This window comes from Dermacentor andersoni, chromosome 5, assembly GCF_023375885.2.
Source record: "Dermacentor andersoni chromosome 5, qqDerAnde1_hic_scaffold, whole genome shotgun sequence".
Classification (NCBI taxonomy): Eukaryota; Metazoa; Arthropoda; class Arachnida; order Ixodida; family Ixodidae; genus Dermacentor; species Dermacentor andersoni.
Genome location: NC_092818.1, coordinates 31886560 through 31902600, shown reverse-complemented (window position 1 = coordinate 31902600; position 16041 = coordinate 31886560). Strand labels below are relative to the sequence as shown.

At 44.2% G+C, this 16041-nt stretch overlaps 1 protein-coding gene across 1 annotated transcript in view; it reads right to left on the bottom strand.

The window, feature by feature from the left end:
* Positions 1-437: 437 nt before the first annotated feature.
* The window catches only part of LOC126519941 (uncharacterized), a 36196-nt gene continuing 20592 nt past the window's right edge, over positions 438-16041 (bottom strand). Inside the window, exons 2-3 of the mRNA XM_050169208.2 lie at positions 1621-1731; positions 438-1346 (exon numbers count right to left, since the gene is read on the bottom strand). Coding sequence (XP_050025165.1) covers positions 438-1346; positions 1621-1731 — 1020 coding nt within the window. The remainder of the gene's footprint in view (positions 1347-1620; positions 1732-16041) is intronic.

Genomic DNA, 16041 nt, shown 5'->3' with positions numbered 1-16041 from the left:
GGGTAACTGTCACAAGCCTGCATTGCTAATGATTAATATTTATTATCATGTACTTTCATTTTGTATGTTGGGCTGCTGGTGCAAACTTTGCACATCATAATTTGCATTCAATAAACAAGAGCTAAATGCTGTGTTATAATTCGGATACCATGCGTTGGCTTGTATTCAGTGCTTCCATTTCAGCATTTTGCTGCTTTGTAAGCAAGACAAGAAGGCAAATGCATGCATCTGCAGTGACAAAACACAAGGTGACAATTGTATAACCTCTTGCCACTAAATTAATTTCAGCAAAGAACACTTCTGCAATTATTGTAGACATTTATTCATTAACCAATACATAATTGCAGTTGTCAAGTCACTTTGACGCTAACATGACACTGCAGAAAATGAATGCAAGCAAATAAACCAATTTACCGACATCACGGAAAGCAAAGCACTTATTTCTTGAAAATGGGTGCCTGCATGTTCACAAGGGAGGCACATAGTGAAACGACTTTGTTCATGTGTGGGACCAGGCTTAGCGGTACTCTGTTCCTTAGAATATGATAAATCTTCAACCTTTGGATTACTCTTTCTACTTGGATGCGCACAGAAGCAATCTTGTATGTAATCTCCATGTCGTGTGCAGACAGTTTACCGCCTCCTGAAATAAAAGGCGGCATGAGCAGCACCGCACCACTCCCCTCTACAGTTGTTCGGATGCTTGAAAATCCTTTGTCACTTAAAATGAAGTCCCCTGGTTTGAGAAGCTGCAGGAAGCCAGCGTCTTGTCTTATGAACGAATCAGTGTGTCGTCCTCCGTATACCTTGGATATTAAACTTATCGCGCCATTAGGAATTATACCTACTAAGACCTTCAGTGTGTATCCTCCTTTGTAATGTGAATACAGCATGTGCTGACAATCAGGATTTGAGGGTGTGTTTGTGCGGATCTCTGTGCAGTCTATTATTAAGGTGCAATTTGGATAGTTCTCTTTCAATGGGTCAGGCAAAGAAAGCTTGATTATTTCCCGAGAAGGCATGAAGACCCAGTTCTTCAGGGCAATGCTCAGAATACCAAGCGTTTGCCTAAACACCGTTGATGCTGTTGTGGCTGTAACACTAAATACTGCTCCTAGGGCACTGTACGTTATACCAAGACGCAGCTTGGCCAGGAACAAGCACAGCTTGTCTTCACTTGACATCGCATTGCACCTGTACCTTGGTGATGGCAACATGTTCAAAAGAAGGGAGACGACTTGCAGGGTCACACCACACAAATCTTGCAGTGCCTCTTGCTTTCCCTTTAGAGACTCAAAGCCCCGAAATCCACAGTCTCGCTTCCAATTCCCATCCGTGCTTGCAACCTTCAGGATGAAAAAAACAGCATGATGAAATAAAAATGAGAAATAGGTACGAGAAATAAGAAGTGAAAAAATTTATTTGCACTCAAGTTCAAATAAATTCATTCATTCTGGAAATAAGTAACACCACTATAAAATGAGTGTTAGGCAGGACTAACAAAATGAAGTCTGCCCAATAATGCACGTAATTACTGTTAAATAAGAATTTGAATGCTACTAGCAAGACATCGTCACAATTCAGCACAGCAGATAAGGACCAACGTCATTATTTTCCAACCTTGTGACTCATTTCTGTGCGCACAACTTGAGTAGACGCCTCCGTTCCGTTTGTCGCTGAGAGAAGTATGGACAGCCTTGCCGGAGTCCTGAATCCCTCTGTTTGGCATGTCTGAAAGAAAGGGACACAGACATTGTTGGGGTATTCAGACAGCTTTTTGGTGCTTCATTAAGTAACTCGAAGACCAGTATTAAAATCAAATGTGTCCTTACAGCGTCTTTCCTTCGAGCACAATTACTTTCTTCTGCTGCATCATGCACCAACGGATCTGAATCAGCGAGGCCGTTATGCGAAGGACTAGCTGAGCATGTTTTCACAGATGCATCACTGAAATCCGTTATAGGAGGCACATCATCCAGAATGGAGGTTTCTGAATCCTGCATTGTTGCTCCATCAGCTGTGCTTTGGGATAGATCCTCATCTCCAGCATGAAGCTTCCGAGATGAGACTGCCCTGTTGAAACGTGTTTGCCACCTGCATTTAACAAACGCCAAGATCAATGCCAATCTTGTACAGGCTCCAACCAAACCTGTAATGAAATAAAAGCACCGAGTACTTGTCCATGCAGCCTTTGCACCACGCATGCAAACTTTTCATGAATCAGGCAAGTGTGACGACATATCTATTAGAAAACAAATTGCTATAGTTTCGATTAAGAGCTTCACATTTTCGCTTTCCTACCTTTGCGCCCTGTTCCTGTCAGGTGCCTTTTTTCTGCAGACGTGCGGAAAAATGGACGGGATGTAGGATGGGTGCTGTTTAATGTCGCTCTTGCAGTTGCCCACGAAATGAGTGCTGCAAATTCGTGTATGCTATTTGGGCAACCACGGAGTTCCATCGGGACTGTGTAAGAAAGAACAGCAATTGCATGTTAGCCGCCATGGCACACGCAAGCGCATACACACATACCCGCGCACACGCTCGTACACCGAAGAGAATCACACAAACTCGGAAAATGGCAACTGAAAGAACCCACGTGTTCCTCAAGCATAGCACGTATTAAATGCCAGTGAGATTCGCAGTCCTAAATATCGCCTTAATAAAGCCACAATAATAAAGCAAACGATAAATTTTGCTGAAAGGAAGAGACGTTCATTCCGACTCGATAAAGCTACTTTCCCGACGCCTAAATTTCGAGCGCCGAGCATTTCAAAACGTGCGTAGCTTAGTTTGATTAAAGGAACCCGGCAACGCTTACCGCGCGACCACTTTGCTTGGGAACTTTGAAACAACGAAGCCTAACAAACACTAGGAATGAAAATGCAAAGTTGTTGCACCACACCGCCGTAGGTGCGCTTTCACAACACTAGCGATGCGAGAAGACAACGAGCATGCCATTACTGTCGTTGCGTGCATGCGCTGCGTTCCAAACCAAAGCGAAGAAGTGAAACGGTCGAAACATCGTTCAGCTAGGACTTACTTTATTCTCCTTACGGCGGTGATCAATGCTTGTCGCCTTTCTTTCTCATACGACCTGCCCGGGAATCAATACAGTTTCACAGGATCAGCGCGTTCCTTGGTGTTGTCTGCACTGTTGTGGCAGTCCACAACACAGCAGTACTTCGGACCGCGCTTTCGCTTCGGCGGGGCTACTTTTGCCATTGCGTAAACGCAACTTCGCGCAACAAGCCTTTTGACAACGTACCCAGCTAATGGAGCGACACCCCGGTGCCTCGTCTCGACTGAATAGCGCGGGCGCGCACGTGCAGTGGCCGCCTGCAAAATGGTTGTGCCTGCAGATGCGCGGGCGCCATCTATCCCTAGATTCGCACGGCTCGCCCGCTGGAGCAGCTGCGCGCACTCTCGTCGCGTGCCCTAACTTGAGCTTGGGTTCCCTATACTTCCGCTTCAGCCAACGTACGGACGGGTACATTCAACTTTTCGTCTCCTACGCTCTTCGAAAAATGCCTCTTGTCGCGCATTTAACAGCAGATGACAACGCAGACACATGCTTACAGCTCACGACACACACAACCCCCACACCGAGACTCCTAAACAAAGTAAAATGGCAACAAATACGCCAAACGAGCAAACAAGCAAAAAAAAAGTACCAGTGTTGCTTGTTAACTTCTTAATGTTCCGCTAGGTTTGGTGAAAAACTGAAAAATATGTCATTCGGGAAAAGCTCCTGTATTTTTTTGTTTTGCAAAGCTGTCAGCTATACACACAGAGTAATAGAATAAAGTACGTCGTTGCGCAATTGGCAATTGTTAGCGTTGAAACAAGGCTTTAGTATCAACGGCAATGTTGAGGCATAGCCTTCGAGATCTCCTCAGTTACGTCACATCGTTGCGATCCCGAAGGCCACAGTTTCATCAAGTTGGTCACGGAGCCAATGGAGCAACTGGCCGCGATTCACCACTGGTTTGGCTCATTCACTAAGTGCTTGATTTTTCAGTCACGCGAAGGCAGTAGCAAAGCTAAGCTGCCTAAGCAATGCGCTGAAGGTTATTATACGCGGCAACGATGGCGCGAGAAGAGGTGAGCGGCATCAATCGACAAATCTTGTGTTGTGGCGACGGGAAGGTCACGCTTGCTGATGCGAACATGAGTCTGCGTGAGTCGCGTCTCGGTCGCGATTTATAGATGAATAAATCACGCAAACAAGGTGACTATTTGTCTTCGCCCTGTTTCAAAGATTTTTGGTGGTGATAATTATCATCATCATCATCATTGTAGTATGTCGCATAACCTCTGCAATGTAATAGTGTAAATTTACGCGAGGTTGCCTTTCCGCTGGCTGTGTATCGATGTGGTAGTCTGCGTTGCACGTAGTAGACGATTTGGTAAGCACCAGTAGAATCCGTACCCCGACGTACCGATAGGCTCAAAACAAAAGTTCAAAAACCAGTTACCTGTCAGTATTCTGGATGCTTCTGCATGCATTGAGAAAGGCATGAAGGTACGTCGACAACACAGTCGCTCCTATTCCAGCCAGTTTCGGTTTCAAGGAGCCTGTCAAGGCGAACAAATTTTTTGCGAAGCTCCCACATGAAATCCGCTATTCAATATTTGATCGTTGGTTAGGTAGTATCGAGCACGGGTACCAAAGTACTCATTTCCTGTAGCCACCTATTGCTGATAATAAGAAAGTTAATTACCGTAACTTCACTAATTACGCACGTAAGTGCGGCAATCGCTCTGTACCTAGAGGCCGCCATTCTGTACAATCGTATGCCGTGATTTATATTTTGCAATTTTGAAAATTTGGTACAGCTAAAAAAACATCTTGTACTTCGCACAGTGGGATGAACCTCTTCCCTCCTTGGTAGTACAATGTTCAAGGTTTACAATGCAACACTTGCACTCAGTTCTTTTCAGGTCTTCCATTGCAGTTATAGCATGCATTGCAATAACCGCAATAATTAACATAAGGTGAACCACTCCGGAGATTGCGCATTTGTGGCTGCAGCGGGTCGATACTGAAAGAGTGAATTATTTTGCACTGGACATTATTCTGCACTTGAACGTACAACTGCCTGTGAAACAATTTTCTTTAATAATTCGTTCAAGCTCTGGCTAGCTTAATTACGCTGTTTCAGGATGTAGCCTAAACTGAGGAATTTCAGTGTTTTTTTCGTGTAAATCGTATGTCGCCTGATTAACTCGGTCCAGTTGTTGGCACTTCACAATAGAGAATCAACATTATTTCATCAATAAAAAATTTTTGTGCAGTTATCAATAAACATTTTGGTAAACTATCATTGCGCTGCCTCAATGAATGTCGTAAATTTGTGGAGTTTCTCTAATCTATGATAGTACAACAAATCAACAATGGAAATGCAAGAACCATGTTTCTAAGGGATGTTAGGTTGTAATGAGCGTTTTTGATTTAAACGTAGTTAAGAAGCGAAAAAATCTATGGGCACTTTGCTGAGCTAACCAGCGATAGCCGAAATCCTATCTATCACTGCCTCTCTTGCTGATGTCTGAATTGTTCAGCCAACGGACGCCACCGTGGCTACGAGCATGGGATTTAATCACAGCCATATGGCTGCAAGATTGGTCGCCAATGTGCGCGCACCCCCACGTGCCCACTCTCACAGCGCTACTGGGATGGCACCGCCTCTCCTTGCTCCCTTCGCCGGTGATCACACCTTTCCTGCGTCTACCACAGACTGCGCCAGGACACTCATGAGCCACTAAAAGCTTACGCCTTAATACAAAGGTATGTCTCATTTTGTCCTGCGTTTCAGTTTTAACGGAAGACTCAGTGAAAGAAAACTTACAATAAAGCTAAGGCGATGATCTACACACAGCCGTAAGTCCACATGCGCCCTGATCAGAGTGGCCTGCCAAAGTTAGTCATGTGTTACCTAGCAGCTCAAGTAATCTTAACTTTCATTTCCGCGTCCATTGTGCCTACGTCAGTGAGGAAAACGAGAAGTGCGAAGGCCGACAAATTGAAGGGGGCGGGAGAAGGCTGTAGCGAAGTGGTTAGCGTGTCCAGCTCTCAAACGTAGAACGCTGCGGATACAGGGGCTCGAATCACGTGGCTTGTTTGCGAAAACACTTTTCTGTGCTCTGTAATGATGACGAAGCTAAGAATGAGGCGGCGGCTTGACGACAATGGTCGCTGTCGGAGTAAGAGAATAAGCGAGCATGCAAAGTCGCTTCTAAAGCCGAAAGTATATTCACAGAAAATACAGAAAACTCATATTGACAAAAAAGTGATGAATAACGAGCGCGGTTGTTGAGCGAGGTTGCAGACCGATAATGTCACTAAAGACAGGGTAGCGCTCCTATCTCGGTAATTAGAGGTAATTAGAGGGAATGTACACCCGTGAACAAACGTATGCGGACCACACTGTCGCCGCGAAAGCTAAATTTCATTGTAATTACCATGCATAAAGTAAAATTTGTGACTACACTGGTATGTTTGCAATACCACGTTTGGACTGCAGAACTCAATATTCAAGTTGCTTTCACAGGCAGATGAAAAAAATGGCTTTAGTGTGCAATCTCTGGTCCGTATACTTATGCTCACGGGTGTACATCAACAGCATGTCAACTAGCGGGCAAGTGATACTTCATTAAGGGCGTTGCGTGTTTGTGTTGCGTGTAGCACGAGGGAGTAGTGTAAGAGATGACACTGAAGAGAAAGCGGTGAGGCGAAATCCGCGAAATGTAGTGGAGGATAGCCACATTGAACGTCAGCGCCATGTTGAAGAAAACCTGGGACTTCACTTGCTCAGGTTGCCAGAAAGGCTTGAGTGGTAGCATACCGTTGGGCGTATTGGTAACAACAGCGATAGACACACACTTTGCGAAAACGAAAAGAGGAATACGGCGGAGTGAGTTGAAAGTTATATTATTGAGAGAACTCGTATGGTGTATAAGAGAGTGAAGAAGACAATCAGGTTAGATGGACGGCCTTTTCAAGCTAAATAGAATAAGCCAACTCAAATGAATCAGTGTGGTCATACTTGTGTGACACACCTTGGTTGCCTGTCAATAGGACATCATGCAGTTACGGCGATGACAGTTTGCACTGGCTGCTTGAGAATGAAAACGAGCGCATCAGAGACGTCCGAGGGACGTCTCTACGGTACAAGATCACATCCTGAAAAAAAGCTTGCGAACAGGGACATCAGAAAATCGAGTAGTACGGCCCTTGTTGATTTGGTTCAGCATGAATTCAGCGTTTTATTCAGCATTTATCTCTGGTAAAATGAGTTCAAGGTGTGTTTATTTGCATTACAATGGCGGGCGTAACCAGGCAAAAAGTGAAAGCATTAGATGGTGCCTGAGTACTCAGTGTAGATTGCGTACGACATTGATAAAAAGAATACAACGTTTTCGGAGAATATAATTCGAAAACAAGTTCACTTATTATTACAGTGCAGTAGAAAGCAAGTGGCTCCAGACCTGTGGATGACGCAAATGATGAACACAAAAAAAAACGTGTTGTAGGTCTGTAGTAAACTGGATAGTCCACTCGCGTCTTGGCAACGGGATACAAGTAACTCCTGAAGGTGGAAAGTCTAGTGGGCAAATCGGAGAGTTGGCTCTTGCAGAGATGAAACCCCGCAATGGACGCGATAACGCCACGGCGACACGCGACATTACGCCAACAAATAAAGCCATTTTTAAAGCAAGGCTTTTTTTGCTTCTTCCTTCAGCTTTTCCACTGCTGCTGTTGCTGCCTTGCACGCCTTGTTGGGGGGCGGCGAGTGCAAATACAAGGACGGAACGGGACAGAGAGGCATAGCTGCGCGAGAAACTCGCTTGGAGCTTTTCATCACATCACATGTGGACAGTGTTCTCTGGAGCTCCCTGGGCGTCGTTACACTGGCCTCTTTACAGCTGTAATTGTCTGTGACCCCCCGCAAATGCATTACAGAAACTGCAGCGCTTACCGGTCTACTAACGAGCAAGTCCTGAAGAGAGGTAAGTAGAATGGTAGAGAGGGAGCAAGCAAATGAGGCAGAGATTAGGCAGCGAATGGGTAAAACCGGCGCAATTGCGAAACAAGTGAATAACAGGCTTGCAACTTTTCGATCACAGATCCCTTACAGGGGGGATGGTCATGACAGGGAAAAGGCTATGTTAAGGAAACGAAGATAAGGGAACGCTACTACTATAGACACGGCAACAGTTGCGGGTCAAATGGAAGGTAAGGTACTGTACGTTTCCGCTATTTCTCAAAAACAAACACCATGCAAATTCGTCAAGTGGACGATTGACCCAAGGCGTGTAGATGCAAAGCCACAATAAATCACCGTAGGGTCTACGCAAAACTAAGGAAGCGCTCGCACGTCAAATCAACGTTTCTGTGCCCGCCGCGGTAGCTGAGCGGCTATGGCATCGCTCGACGTCGTGGTTTGGATCCCTGCCACGGGAGCTGGATTTCGACGGGAGCGAAATAGAAAAACAGTCGTCCACATAGATTTAGGTGCACGTAAAAGAACACCAGGGTGTGAAAATTATTCGGGAGTCCGCCACTTCGTCGTTCCTCATAATCTTATTATGGTTTTAGCACGTAGGGCCTCATAGTTCTGCGAACGCGTCTTCCGCGATGCGATATGCAGTGTGAAGCAATGACAATGCTCAACCCTCCCATTATTTATAAACAATGGCGCATGTCTCGCTGTATGTTGTGTACTATGCAAACAAAAAGCAGTGGTGCATGCACGGTAACATTGGCCATCAACGCGCTATTCTCGTATTGCACTAATTGATGATGAAATTATACATTCGCAGTCAGCAATACCGCTAACTATCATCAATCAAAGCAAGCAACACAAAAGCTTCGCTTACATCGATTGCCACAGTGCGTGGGATCCGTATAATTTTTTAGGCTGTGAATTTGTGTGCCTAAGATTGCCGCTCATTAATAGAATATTCTCACTCGCAGTGAACAAAAGCAGCTGTAGTGTCCATGGTAGGAGGGCTTAAATTCCATGGCCATAACATCCTTACCAACTTCCGTAGGATTTGTAGTCGTCAAAATGGCATATAAGTGACAGGGAAATCAGCAAGTTGATGAATGGCAAGATGACAGTAGCTTGCAAAAGACCTCAGGAAAATAAAATAACTTTTTGAGCAGCATGGTCAGGGGCCCGTGCTATGGTTTAAACGTCTAATAAAAATCGCCCAAATGTGAACAGAGGCCGACAAAACTGCAGGTATTTTGGGAAAAGTGAAGCCAGTGGAAATCTCAGGACAGTACTCGCCTAATTGTAAAATATTACTTCAAGATTAAAAACCATAATATGGGTAGCCGAAATTCCGGACGAATTGGCTGTTGAAGGAGTTTAGCCGAAACCTGATGGTTCGAAATAAGGCGAGAATGTTAGCAAGTGTCGTAGAGAGGTCAAGTAGGTCCTGTGGCTGACGACAGCGCCAGGCAAATGTCAGGCGACTGCACATATACGCGAGATGCCTGGTCGTCAGTCGTTACAGGGTGATTCATGTATAAATTTTGGGCGCGGCCTACGTCACATTAGATACAATGCACTCCACCCTCATTCTTCGACGGCTCGTGCAGATTCTCACGCCATGACTATGCAAACAAAATTGTCTCACCCACCGACTGTCACCTTCTTCCAAGTGCCAACATTCCTTACCCGCGTTGTTGCTTAGTGGATGTAGCGTTGGACTGCTGAGCACGAGGCTGCGAAATCCTAGCTTAGCCACGGCAGCCGTATTTTGATGGGGCGAATTGCGAAAACACCCGTGTACTTCGATTTAGGTGGACGTTAAGGGCCCCAGCTGGTTCAAACTATAACGGAATCCCGCACTGCCGAGTGCCGCATAATCAGATCGCGGTTTTGGCACGTAAAACCCCATAATTTATTATTTACCATTCCTTAAGGATGTCCTATAGCAGAGGAGAATTATTAGTAGAGTTTGCAGAACAGAATATTATGCGGATAATGAATACCTTTTTCCGCAAGCGGGTTAGTCGAAAGTGGACGTGGAGGCGCCCGAATGGTGAGACTAGAAATGAAATCGACTTCATACTCTGCGCGAACCCTGGCATCATGCAAGATGTAGACGTGCTCGGCAAGGTACGCTGCAGTGACCATAGGATGGTAAGAACTCGAATTAGCCTAGACTTGAGGAGGGAACGGAAGAAACTGGTACACAAGAAGCCAATCAATGAGTTAGCGGTTAGAGGGAAATTAGAGGAATTCCGGATCAAGCTACAGGACAGGTATTCGGCTTTACCTCAGGAAGAGGACCGTAGTGTTGAAGCAATGACCTACAATCTCATGGGCATCATTAAGGAGCGCGCAATAGAAGTCGGTGGTAACGCCGTTAGACAGGAAACCAGTAAGCTATCGCAGGAAACGAAAGATCTGATCAAGAAACGCCAATGTATGAAAGCCTCTAACCCTACAGCTAGAATAGAACTGGCGGAACTTTCTAAGTTAATCAACAAGCGTAAGACAGCGGACATCAAGAAGTATAATATGGATAGAATTGAACAGGCTCTCAGGAACGGAGGAAGCCTAAAAACAGTGAAGAAGAAACTAGGAATAGGCAAGAATCAGATGTGTGCGTTAAGAGACAAAGCCGGCAATATCGTTACTAATATGGATGAGATAGTTCAAGTGGCTGAGGAGTTCTATAGAGACTTATACAGTACCAGCGGCACCCACGACGATAGTGGAAGAGAGAATAGCCTAGAGGAATTCGAAATCCCACAGGTAACGCCAGAAGAAGTAACAAAAAGCCTTAGGAGCTATGCAAAGGGGGAAGGCAGCTGGGGAGGATCACGTAACAGCAGATTTGTTGAAGGATGGTGGTCAGATTGTTCTAGAAAAACTGGCCACCCTGTATACGCAATGCCTCATAACCTCGAGCGTACCGGAATCTTGGAAGAACGCTAACATAATCCTAATCCATAAGAAAGGGGACGCCAAAAACTTGAAAAATTATAGACCGATCAGCTTACTGTCCGTTGCCTACAAAGTATTTACTAAGGTTATCGCAAATAGAATCAGGAACACCTTAGACTTCTGTCAACCAAAGGACCAGGCAGGATTCCGTAAAGGCTACTCAACAATAAACCATATTCACACTATCAATCAAGTGATAGAGAAATGTGCAGAATATAACCAACCCTTATATATAGCTGTCATTGATTACGAGAAAGCGTTTGATTCAGTCGAAACCTCAGCAGTCATGGAGGCATTACGGAATCAGGGTGTAGATGAGCTATATGTAAAAATACTGGAAGATATCTATAGCGGCTCCACAGCCACCGTAGTCCTCCACAAAGAAAGCAACAAAATCCCTATAAAGAAAGGCGTCAGACAGGGAGATACGATATCTCCAATGCTATTCACAGCATGTTTACAGGGGGTATTCAGAGGCCTGGAGTGGGAAGAATTGGGCATAAAAGTTGATGGAGAATACCTTAGCAACTTGCGATTCGCTGATGATATTGCCTTGCTTAGTAACTCAGGAGACCAATTGCAATGCATGCTCACTGACCTGGAGAGGCAAAGCAGAAGGGTGGGTCTGAAAATTAATCTGCAGAAAACTAAAATATTGTTTAACAGTCTCGGAAGAGAACAGCAGTTTACGATAGGTAGCGAAGCACTGGAAGTGGTAAGGGAATACATCTACTTAGGGCAGGTAGTGACCACGGATCCGGATCATGAGACTGAAATAGCCAGAAGAATAAGAATGGGTTGGGGTGCGTTTGGCAGGCATTCTCAAATCATGAACAGCAGGTTGCCACTATCCCTCAAAAGGAAAGTGTATAACAGCTGTGTGTTACCAGTACTCACATATGCGGCAGAAAGCTGGAGGCTTACGAAAAGGGTTCTGGTGAAATTGAGGACGACGCAACGAGCTATGGAAAGAAGAATGATGGGTGTAACGTTAAGGGATAAGAAAAGAGCAGATTGGGTGAGGCAACAAACGCGGGTAAACGACATCTTAGTTGAAATCAAGAAAAAGAAATGGGCATGGGCCGGACATGTAATGAGGAGGGAAGATAACCGATGGTCACTAAGGGTTATTGACTGGATTCCAAGGGAAGGGAAGCGTAGCAGGGGGCGGCAGAAAGTTAGGTGGGCGGATGACATTAAGACGTTTGCAGGGACAACATGGCCACAATTATCACATGACCGGGGTAGTTGGAGAAGTATGGGAGAGGCCTTTGCCCTGCAGTGGGCGTAACTAGGCTGATGATGATGAATAAGGATGTCCTTGGGAGTCGCACAACCCTTGAATAGAAAGAAGTGTCAGGAGTTGTGTTCGAGGTCCTTCAGTATGTGGGTAGCCATTTTGGCGTTCGATATCAGCTAATCAATATTGCGGCTATAGTATGTGTGCGGAAAGGAAACATGGTAGACAATATGGATAACAGACAAACCCCGCAGAATTACTGCACAGTAATCTGAAGTATTGGTCTTGTTTCACGCATGTGGATAACCTTGACAGGACAGCACTTTCACAACTAACTGGAAGTAGTGTATAAGTCATGCCCAAAATTGTAGGTGGTCCGGTGGCCAGCAATCGGGATGTAATATTGTGAGCAGCTTCGGCCATTCAAGTGTCGTGCTTTTTGGCTCAAGGTGCAAAACCATCTTATCCATGTATTCATTTAAATAGATATGCACATCTCGATCTGCAGCTGCTGCTGTAGCCCATGAGTGCAAATAGCAAAGTCACTAAAGAAACAATTAGGGGCGCCTTAACGAAATCGATAAGTCAAAATCAAAAGCCGTCCACGACGGCGTTTCTTGTAGACGCTGTGCGATGTTCGGACGTTTAGAGTATGTGCCGACTGAAGAAAGGCTGTTTCGGGGTGCTTCCGATTACCCTAGCTTGTTTACTGCTTAGTATCAAAAAACAGGAAAAGAAAACCATGTCAAAATCCCCGAATCAATTGTCGCTCGTTGCGACTAAACGCTTTTAGGATGATGAGTCATTTCCAGGCGGCGAGCGGCTACCTTTATCAAGAACACTGATTACGCCGGCAGGACAAACATCATAGAGAAATTCAATGCGCAGGGATAGCTTCTAATTATTTTATTTTTGTTTTGTTGACGTCACCACGCGTCACCGCGGGAAGATTGAAAAGTTCAAGGTCAGTACGCCACGTGGCGGTACTGACGCGAACTAAACCCTCGTGTCCACAAATGCTGGATAGGGGCGAGGCCATGACCCACAACATAAACGACAAGATCGAGGAGCCCCCAGAAATGCAAACTCCGTGGATATATGGCTGCAGCAGCATGGCGTGTCATCTGAATGGTCATATCAAGTGTGATCAAGTGTCAACTGTCCAAAAAGTGGGCTTGGTATCATTCATGCTGAAGCTTATGAACACATCACTTAATGCAGCTTACTAAAGAGACTAAATGTTTGTGCAACTTTATTGAACTTGCTGCTTATTTGTGTGCATAGCCCACATTATCGTGTTGTGTGTAAAACTACACCTAATCGTTCCTGATGTTTACTATTTCTTTTGCATAAGTTGCTTACCTGCAAGTTTAATTTTATTTTTGCTTTGTACACAGTACATTTATCAATTTTTTTCATTTTGGTTTCATTCTTTGAAAACTATTTCCTATGCTGTACCCCTTATTGAAATATTTTTTTCTGTTTGTGCTACAATCTCGTGCAGTTTTCTGTGCATATTGGAACTTAAGTTTAGTGGACTATATATGTCACAGGTCTAAGCACGTAGTGTGCACACAATTGTTAATCATTAATATATCTACAGGTACCTGTGTATTCCCATAGTAACAGCCACTGGCAAATACACATTTCATGGGCTTGAAATCTTAAAAATTATAATGAAGGTCAGTATAGCCTATGCTGCATTTAGTTCAGTAGTAACTAGGCGCAGACTGATTTGGATATCTCGTGACCTACACAGGATGCCCTTTTTGTTGCATTAAAAATGAGGGCTCGTCCAGATGCCTTGCTATAATGTGGTATGCCTCATTGATTTCACTTGTAAACTTTTACGCTGGATGAAAACAGATGAACAATTGTAATCTAACATGAAGCCTTGTCCTGGAAATGTACGGCGAAGTTGGACGACCATACTGGTCATTTGTATGAAATATCGTGATCTCTTATAGACATGATAAGGTACCGGCCAATTTGCCCTATGTACGCTTGACCACAAGTTGAAAGGGATACAGTACACTGCCTGTGACACATACTGGACAAATTTGGTGGTATGTTTCACCGGCCAAGCCTCCCTTGCCTGCTTGCCTTTCTCAATTCACTCGTACACTGCTGTACATATGCTGCATACTTTCTTTTACACTGATTATATGGGCACCCTGAGAAGAAAGGCTTGCTTAAAGATACCACTTTAATTTGCCATGTGTCATTCAGGGGTAGTGTAGTCTATTCCTGTGATCATGTGTGTATTTGGCCAAATGTGCATGCAGCAGACTGGCCGGTGCCTAAACACGTGCCTAAGAAAGCACCATAATTCACTCACTAGACCAGTATGTTCGTCTCACTTGACCATGCACCGATGGGACTGGGGCTGCGTGCCAGATTTAGACTGTTCATCTGTTTTGTTCACCTACGGCAACCAATTGACCAACAATATTGCTGAGGAATGCCACATAAAAAGACTGCATCACAATCTGTTTACTGAATTGTCCGCAACCTCCGTGGTAACAAATTTGTTTCTTCGAACCAGTTCCAGGCACCTTATTTCTTCTCAAATGTTCTGCTTGACTTACAGAGCAGGTATGCAATCAATTTGCAAAGTTCTGTAATTCCTGACCATAGTTTTTGTTTTCTGTTTTTGAGATGCTATGTTGGAGGAAGGACACATTTTTAATTAAAACTTAATTACCTTTTTAATTACAATAGGGAATTGTTATCATTGCGTTTAGGATACACACAGTACGTACCCCCACTAGATAAAAAGCTAAATGTTTCGATAACTTACAACGCACAAATATGCTGTGACCATTGTATCTGGCCGTGACATTGTGACTATGCTCCAAATACCGCGATTTGGCAGTTATCCAATACAATTTACGAAAACAACTAGTAACATTATTGGTTCCCATGCAGCGGGTACTTACATGCATCATGATTATTGTTCAATCTCAAGCTCTCTGTGAGAAATTTATTATTGGCATATTAAGCATAGCACATACGAACTATGGCTAACAGTGGTTGGAATAATAATTTTGTCTACCGCTCAACAACAGAAGCCAGTAGGTCATTCCCTTCTTTTCAACAAAAAAATATTGCTGTGCATAGTGTGACGTCTGTATAGAACTCTTAGCTCATGGGTATTCTTACTAGCCTATGTTATAAATGGGAATGTGTTGTCATTGCAAGATGAGATTGATGTGTGACTCGGCTGTTGTCGTTTGGCGATACCTTTTGTTATTAGCAATGATATTCTAGTGCCAGGCACATTGGCCCAGTGCTAATGTCACAGAATCTTCGGAAAGTGAAAATATTCTCAAAAGTGATGCTCAAAAGCACTGCCCTTGTTTGGCAGAGTGGTGAGGGAGGTGGGGTGCTCTGCCACTTTTTTGTAATAATATTTTTTGCTATACTGGAATTAAACTTAGCATAGTGCAACAACTATATAGATGATTGTTGCATATTTGTGCCTGTTAATACATTGTGTGTGAATGTTCATTACACCTTTTGAAAATTAATTTCAATTGTACTTTCCAGGGATCCATCATCGCCGATTACTAGACGGACCGAATGAGGCTAAAAACTAGCCTTACCTAGCTATTTTCCTGGGAAGTGAAATAGCAGGCGATCATAAAAGAAGTGACTTGCAACATGTGAGCAGTAGCCAAAGCTCCATACAGGTCATGCTGGTTGTGGAATTTTAAGACAAACCGCAACATTCATTTGTTTACTTATTCATTTATATTTATTTATTGAGATCTCAAGAATGCTTTACAAGCTTCCAGCAAGGAATCAGGTAAAAAAAATATTGTTGCATCAATG